Source organism: Vitis riparia, chromosome 1 (genome assembly GCF_004353265.1).
Source record: "Vitis riparia cultivar Riparia Gloire de Montpellier isolate 1030 chromosome 1, EGFV_Vit.rip_1.0, whole genome shotgun sequence".
NCBI lineage: Eukaryota > Viridiplantae > Streptophyta > Magnoliopsida > Vitales > Vitaceae > Vitis > Vitis riparia.
Genome location: NC_048431.1, coordinates 23,440,480 through 23,449,048, shown reverse-complemented (window position 1 = coordinate 23,449,048; position 8,569 = coordinate 23,440,480). Strand labels below are relative to the sequence as shown.

The following is an 8,569-nucleotide window of genomic DNA, read 5'->3' as shown; positions in this document are numbered from 1 at the left end:
CTTTTAGTAAAATCCAAAAACTCTTCAACTTAAATCACTTCCAAACAAGGTTAGATTTATTGTATAGTCTTTTTTATTATATGCACATGTGGAATCTGGATTTTGTTTCCAAGGCTTTGTCTTATTATTTAATTTGTCTAATGGAATCTGAAGGCTATGGAAGAGGACAAAACAAGCTTCTTCACGATATACACTTTAACTAGCTTGTTGCATGGCATATCATACAGCTGAATTGAGAGACAGGAAAATGACACAAGAAAGAACACCTTTTTCCATTTCCTAAGACCTTTACAGAATTCATTCAACTTCCACATCTTCGACAAACCAGATAAGCAAAAAAACAAAGAATAGGATTTTCCTCTCTCCTTTTTTTTTTTTCTTTTTTTTTTTTATGATTAACAACCCTGCCTTATCAAACCCTACTTACAATCTCAATCAGGAGTTACTGCTGGAAAACTGATCAGCAGATCAGAAAGCTTGTGGTAGAGGCCTACCACCCAGAAATGCCCGGAACAAAACAAGTGATCTCTCTGGCTGAGAGAATGGAGCTTCATGGGATGCTCCTCTAATGGTGGCAAAGGAGAGAATGTTACCATACACTTGTGTCCACCCACCAACCTGAAAACCACCAAAAACATCTTTAGCTGAACCCCAGAATGACAATACCTACAAGATATCAAATTTTCGACCATATTGTAGATTATAGAACTCACCTGCTTCCCCTCAAACCATACTCTGTAGGGCACAGTTGTGTTCAGTCCTAATTCCTCAGCCAGTCCATGGACCAGTGTCCGGCTCCCCGTTAATGGGATAACAGAATCTTGATCGCCACTGCAGTTGGTTGAATATGATATGAAGCAACAATATCAGAATTTCATGCCTTGAAGACTAAAACAAATGTGGAAATCTTTTCCAAGGCTAGAGGCAAATTACCTATAAACCAAAACCGGAATCCCTGCCTTGATGAGCTTGCCCACGATGGAAATTGTGGGTATCTCCAGGTCAAGCAATTCATAGTCCAAGATACTGTGATTAGAATATACAAAATACTCATCAACTTTGTGTTCTTCTCTTGCCTATGAAAATTTTCTTTTTGACTTTATTTTCTTCTTGAATGAATACTAAGAGTATGGTTTAAAAAAGCTGAATCACCAGAATAGTAGCTTGATTTATTCGAAATTTCAAATATATCAATCATGATTAGTGGGAAGAGAATTACTTGCTACAAACAGACCATTTGTTGACTCCTACTAGCCGGGCATGGAGAGCCTTCTGCACGTCTCGCCTATTCAAATAACTCTCGGTTTCATCCTCCACGCAGACATCTATTGTCTCGGTTACTTGCTGGAAAAATGAAATTTATGAGAGGATGAACTTTCAAGATTAACAAACTAATCACAAACAGAAGAAAAGGAAATAGAAATGGATTGAACTCACTTGGGGATTAAGGACTTTTGATTGTGAGAGCACAGATGATATACAGACATCAAGGGTAACATCATACTTGTCCACAAATCTACTGGTTTCTCTCCCCACTTGGCTCATCACCCTTGAACAGATTGAGGAAACTGATCCTCTGTAATACTCGCTCACATACCGAGAATAATTACAAAAGGAAGTGAACATTTTGTATGTGGAATCCGATATCAATCCATGAGACCAGAAAAACTCAGCCCTTGAGTTGAGATCAGTGGCAAACTCCAAAACTGGATTGCCCAGCTGCAATTAAGATAGAGAACACCCGGGCTAATTCATAAAATGTGGAACTGATGATGGAATGAGATCAAACTAATGAAACGTGACTCAGGTTTTGGCATGAAAAAAATGAAATTCTGCTCTTGAACTACTCACAGCAATTCCTTTTAGATTGAACATCTTCTCCTTCTTGTTGAATTGGAGCATTAGCTCAGCAAGTTGAGGAACATAGTGGCCTGATCATCATATGTATAAAGCTTAGAACAGAGTAAGTATCCATTCCCATCTCTGTTTAATCAGTTTTGATCTTGTAATGGGATTGAGCAGAGAGAAATATTTACCAGCATAGCTTTCTCCTGTGATGAATAAATCTCTGTTCTTGTATTGTGGGAATTTGAGCAACCATTTTTGTAAGAACACCAGATTGTCCCTGGCTATATAGATAACAAAGATAAAAGGCAGAGTTTCAGAAATCAAAAGCAGTCTGTAAAGGTGAACTTTTATCAACCCAAAGGAGAGAAAAGAAAACAAAACAAAAACTGTATGCATTGAGCGTCAGTTGAAATAAAGGAAAGATGCTTAAGAAGCGATCTGTAAAAGGGCCAAAAAAGAAATTTTTTTATAAAAAGAAACAGAAAAGGGACAGAAACAGAGGAGGGGAGGAAGGAAGAAGGAAGTTGACTTGAATCTTCTGCATAGTGCCACTGTTTCTTCTGCATATTCACATTAATTTCACAGTAGGAGCTCTTTTGTTTTTTCTATGAAGAAATCCTCAAAAGAAAACTGGGTTTTGCATCAATTAGTTGTAAGAAGAAGTATTTTGATAAATAAAAAAAAAAGGGGAAAGTGAAGAGGGAAATTAAAGAAACATACCCGTGATCTTGTCATTTACAGCCGCATAGGAGGAAGAATCAGTTGAATAAGAGAACCCAACTCCTATTGGTGTCTCCAAATACAACATATTTGCCTCTGAAAACCAGTGAATATGTACAAATAAAGAAAAATAAAGAAATCAGTTTTATGAAACCATCCCGAAATGGAATGAAGAAAAAAGGCTCAATGGGTGAGTCCTTTACCTCTGTTCCAACTGTATTCATTTCTCACCAGCAACTCCCCACTAGGCCTAAATGGCCCATTTTCAGAAAATGCCCCAACCCCAAGAGAAGAACAACCAGGGCCTGCAAATCACACCACAGAAATCCATCACCCAAACATATCTCTCCAAAAATGCCTTGCAATGAGCTTGTGTTTGGTCACTGAGAAAATCATTTCATCACCAAAAACTGAACTCAATCAAACCAAAAATGATTTGACCAGGCTCAAATGAGTAAAGGATGTTGTGTCCTTTGATCCCAAAAAATGAAAAAGATGACACAAACCCATGTCCTCCCCACATTCCTGCATTTCCACAGAAACCAAACAAATAATGAGTGGAGAGAAGCAGACCTCCATTCAACCAGAGAACAAGAGGCTTGATAGCTGGATCTGTTTCAGCTTCAGCGAAGTAGTAAAACAAAGCTCTCTGCTGCTTCTCATCAACAGCCACATAGCCTGAATATTGCTGGAACCCCACTTGGGGTTGACCTGGTAGCTCTAGAATTTTGTCTGACAAAGAGAGAGATGATTCAACTTCTCTGGAAAAGCAGAGCAGAAGCAAAGTTACAGCTATTGCCATGGCTTTCCAACGAAGAGAGCTCATGATTTCAGAACCAACAGCCTAGAGAAAGAGAGAAAAAAGAGAGAAGGAAAAGAGAGAGAGGGAGCCAATGTTGCTGGGATAGAGGGTACTGTATATAAAGGAGTCGTCTTGTTTTTTCTTTGTTAATATTTTATTTTGGACATGACGTGGAGGACACACTTCATATGCAAAAAATTTTGAAAAAAAATGTTCATTTATTGATGAAATGACAGATTTTGAAAAAATAAAAGAAAAAAATTTTAAAAATAAAAAATAAATTTTAAGTTAAAGAAATTAAAAGTATTTCTTCCTACCCATCTTGCTTGATATTTTTAATAATTTAGAAATATATAAAATTTTAACTAATTTTAATTATAATTATTTTTAATAAATCAATTATAAAAACATTTTAATTTATATTTTTTCTTAATATTTTTGAAAATTAATTACAATCTTAATATCAATTATGAAATTTTAATATAATTTGAATCATTGGCAAATTTTTTAGATATAAAAAAGTATAAATAATTTAAAATATAATTTTTTTCACAAATTTTTATTATATTTAATATTCTATCATATTTTTAATAAATTTAAAATGTAAAAAATTATTTTATTTAATATTTTTTCTTTAATTATTACTTTTTCAAAATCAAATATAATCTTAATATCAATTATTAAGATTTAAGTCATTGATAATATAGTCTAATAATATTACTGACTTCTTCCTTTAGGGATCCTATTTTTTTAATCCTCATTTAAAAAAGTGATACTTGATAATAATGACGGGGTGGTCCAGTGGATGATTATTTTCCTCTTTTTCTTAAAGGTGGTCCGCCTTATCTCTAAACACATCTATTAACTTAAGTTAAGTTTTAATTAAATTTGTTTTAGAGGTTGATTGGGAAGTGTTTCCATTTAAAACAATTTTCAGTACAGTAGCTTATTCTTTGAATATAAACAGAATATAAAAAGTGATAGTATTTTTTGTAATGTATTATATTTGAAGATTTTTTTTTAAAAGAAATCTCTAATAAATGACTTTAAAAAAAAAAAGTTTATTGATAGGTCAGGGTTTAATAAATCAATTTAATAATTTAATTTAAGTTATCAAGTAAATTAAATATATTTGATAAAATAATTTAATAATATCACTTAAAATTAAAAATAATTTTAAGTAATAAGTAAAAATAATTAACTTATTTTTAAGTTCATATCTTCGTTTTAACTTATTTTTAAGTTTATATCTTCAATTTAACTTTTTACCTTCATTTACTCTAATTACTTTCATGATCTCTTTTATTATTTTACATCTTTATTATTATTCAATATCTTTTGTCTAGTTATAACTTATGAAGACAATATGTTAATTTGATAATTTAGAATAAGTTTTTAATTAACAACTTAAATATAATTTAATTTAAATAATTCAATAATAAGTATCAAGTTTTATTGAAACACTCCTTAAATTTAAATTTAAAATTTAAATAAATAGATTTCTTTAAAAATGTTTATTAGTGATTGTAAAAAAATCGTTACAATCATTTAAATTTTACTAATAAATTTAAACTTAATCTATTGATAATAAGTTCACTTTAATTATGGTATTAGATAACAACGAGTAATATTTGCTTTAATAGAAAAAATAAAATATTTTATATTTTTTTATTAAGTCAAAAAATAAAACATTGACAATTTTTAGGATTTTAAAAATTGAAATTTAAGAATACATTAAATACCTAATTTTTGCATGAAAGTATTTTAAGGCATTAGAAAAAACTTTTTGATTTTTTTAAAATCACTCCCCAACAAACTCTTAATTAATGATGTGTTCCACTAGCAAACATTTGATAGGGCTCTTCCATTATTTTGAAAGCATTTTTTAACCATATAAGTATATTTTTCTTATAAGACTTACATTTTAGTTGTTCAAATAAATTGAAATTTAAATGATTGTAACACAAAAAAGGGCTATGTTTGGATCGATTTATAATAAGTCGAGCTCTTTTTTAAGCTTAATAAGATCTTTTATACCTTCTTGATTAATTTCATTTAAAAAACTTATATATTTAAATACAAAATTTAATGTAGAAATTAGGGAAATATTAATTTTTATATAAGATTTATTTTAATTTATATTATTCATATTTAATAAAAAATTTAAAATATTAATACTGCTTTTAAAACTTTTGATTTTAGTTCTAGTTTCACCTTCAACTTCACAATAACAAAAAATAGGAAGTCATTTCAAGCAATACCTTCATATTTGAGTTTTATAACCATTCTAACTATATGCTAAGCTATGAATTTGACTAAACCATTAAGGTGTGTAGTCATAAGAACCCCTTTTTTATGTTGCACTTGGGTTTAGTAAATGATAATACCCTACAAAATTAAGACTTCAATATTATACTATAATACTAATTTGATTAAAAAAAATTTTGAAGTTATTAGACATAGAATATTTTTTTTATTGTCTACTTAAAAAATATATGTATAGTCTTAAAAAAATTAAGAGCTATTGAAATAATTCTTGAAATAGTATTTATTAAGTACTACTTTCAAAAATATTTTTCATTACAACATAAAAAATATTGGCATAATCACTTATCTAGTTTATGTCTAAAATATTAATTAATTTTGTTTTTATAATCAAATATTGTTTACAAAATTGCTACGATGTGAGATAATAAAATAATAATATAGGGTGCCGTCATGGTATGAAATTGCATGATTTTGATATGAAATCGAAAAATATCATCAATCAAAAAATTTTAAAAATATCACCAATCAAGTAGTGTCATCTGTTCAACAAAATCTCATTGTCTTATACCTTGATCTATATATCCCGATACTATATGTTTATATATGAGTTTAATGACCTAAATCTCTTCATGTATTTGATCTATCTAAATCAAAATTTAGATATGAATAACCCTACTATAGATATTCCAATAACATATACCAAGTTGACGCCTGCAAAGGTGCCTACTTGTAAATCAAGATAAAATCACTGAAATAAATGGCAGCCCATGATCAAAGAGGCCAAACTAAGAAAAAGCAGTAGAGACTCAGGCTTTGTCCTTTGCTAGAGTGTGAGAAGACTAGAGACGGCTTGCCCTGACTCAGAAGCAAATGGGCATCGTCAACTCTTTCTCAAAGTCGTAAAGAGAGAGAGAGAGAGAGAGAGGGAGAGGAGCGAGATGCAAGATGCAACCCCCACATTCATTCACTTTACTCTCTCCCCAACACTCAAATTCCCATTGGCTTAGTTCTTCTGTTTTTTTGTTTGAATCTTCACTGCATTCATTCACCAATATTAGCTGTGTCAGGTGGCCACCACCGTTCCATGGAAAGTAGCTTTACAGCATTACTTGCAGCCCTCTGAAACAGAAGAAAAAGGAAAAAAAGTAAGGGAAAAAAAAAAACTATGTGAATATGACAAAAAAGCCAGCCACACTCTCATGATGCCACTCAAGAAAGAAGAAAAATGGGCTTCTATTTTGAGGTAAAGTGTGCCAGAGTCATCATTCATGAGGCCCATGAACCTAAAAATGATTCCTTAATTTTTATATTTTTTTATGTTTAAAATAAAAATATGTTTTATATAAATATAAACCCTTAAAGACTTATATTAAAAATATTTATAAAAACTAATTAAAAATTAAGATACTATATTTTTTTATTTTTTTAAATTTTAAATTTAAAAAAAATAATTTTTAAACATAGAAGATAAATTTAAGATATGTTTAATAAGTGTTTTTTAAAATAATTTTTTTTCTTTAAAATAAAAAAATAAAAAACGTATTTTTAAAAAAAAATTATTTTTTATTTTATAAATAGAAATTAAGGTGTTTTTAAATAATATTTTTTAATTATTTTTGTTATTTTTTTAGAGTTATTTCAAAAATAATTGTATAAATATAAATAATGCTTAAAAAGAAAGTAAAAGTTATTTTTAAAAACGTAAAAAGTAAATTAAAAAGATTTCAGATCCAAAAAAACATTTATTATAAAATAATAAAAAATAGTTTTTAAATTTTATTTTTTAAAATAATTAATAAAGAGGGTTTTATTTTTTTATATAAATTTTTACTTTTAAAAATAAAAAATTTATCCATATTTAATTATTTTCTTATTCCTCTTGGTTCGAGTGATTAAAGCCTTGATGTGGGGTCAAGTACAGTTCCAGATCTCTGTGGGTTTTATTTTTTTCCTTTTCGAAATTTATTGGGTTTTGTCACGAAGATTTTGAGGAGATTTTGTGAGGTTGCAACAGTAAAATGGTGAAGAAAATCTTAGTACGTAGACTGTTTGATGATACAGTGATAGACATATGCCTTGCAGGCTTGCAGGCTTGCAGCTGCAGTCCACGCTCCTCGGCTTATGACCAATCCCTGTCTTAGCCTCTTAGACGAGAAAAAGCAAGATTTATTACAATTCTCATTATTTAATTCTGTCAAATATTTTTCCATTAAATGTATATATATATATATTTAAAGTCCATATAAAATATAACATTTTTGTAAAATTACCTTTAGAAGTTCTTATTAAAAATTTTAAAAATATTTTTAATTATTGGAAATTAATAGAAAGAAGACCTAAGAATTAGTAATTTAAAAAATTAATTAGTTATTTAAAAATCATGAGTCTCAAACTAATAGGAGTAATTAGTTATTTAAAAAAATGAAACAATTTTCCAAATTTTACTTTGTATAAAATACAATTTTTCTTGATTATATATATATATATATATATATAAAATATTTTTATGCAAAAAAAATAAAGAATTTTAAGTATAAAATTATTTTTAAAAGTGTTAAGAGTGTGTTTTTAAAAGCAAAAAACTATTTTTAAAAATTTATAACATTATCTAATTAATTTTTGAAAACAATTTTTTAAAATAAAGTGAAATATAAAATAATTTTTAAAAATTAAAAAATAAAAATAAAAGAAAAATATGAGTTCGTTTGATAATATTTTTTAAAATTATTTTTTATTTTTAATTTAAAAATAGTTTTAAAAAATAAGTCTTCATGAACATGTCCAAACGAGTTCTTATATTTTTATAAATTATTTATAAAGTGAAGTTTTTCTAAAAAAAATATAATATGATTTAATATTGCGGTAATTGTGGTTACTTTTAAGGAACTTTCGGTGAAGAGGCTTTTCTTGAGACTCAAGGCATTTTCCCTT

The 8,569-nt window shown here is 28.5% G+C and overlaps 1 protein-coding gene across 1 annotated transcript; it reads right to left on the bottom strand.

Annotated features, from left to right (window-relative positions):
• Nucleotides 1-248: 248 nt before the first annotated feature.
• On the bottom strand, nucleotides 249-3,440 carry LOC117911175 (serine carboxypeptidase-like 45). Its single transcript, XM_034825418.1, has 10 exons — nucleotides 3,142-3,440; nucleotides 2,772-2,873; nucleotides 2,569-2,664; nucleotides 2,037-2,129; nucleotides 1,852-1,931; nucleotides 1,438-1,719; nucleotides 1,220-1,344; nucleotides 934-1,026; nucleotides 714-831; nucleotides 249-618 (listed from the first exon to the last, which is right to left on the bottom strand). Exons 1-10 carry the CDS (start codon nucleotides 3,392-3,394, stop codon nucleotides 469-471), a joined length of 1,392 nt encoding a protein of 463 aa, XP_034681309.1. The 5' UTR covers nucleotides 3,395-3,440; the 3' UTR covers nucleotides 249-468.
• Nucleotides 3,441-8,569: the final 5,129 nt, after the last annotated feature.

What these genes read in the sequence shown, in the direction of transcription:
- LOC117911175 (XM_034825418.1), bottom strand. Translation starts at nt 3,394, where the DNA reads ATGAGCTCTCTTCGTTGGAAAGCCATGGCAATAGCTGTAACTTTGCTT. An exon ending in CACAGGAGAAAGCTATGCTG is followed by an intron (nt 1,932 to 2,036) that starts GTAAATATTTCT and finishes TATGATGATCAG; the next exon opens with GCCACTATGTTCCTCAACTT. An exon ending in CAAAAGTCCTTAATCCCCAA is followed by an intron (nt 1,345 to 1,437) that starts GTGAGTTCAATC and finishes TCATTTTTCCAG; the next exon opens with CAAGTAACCGAGACAATAGA.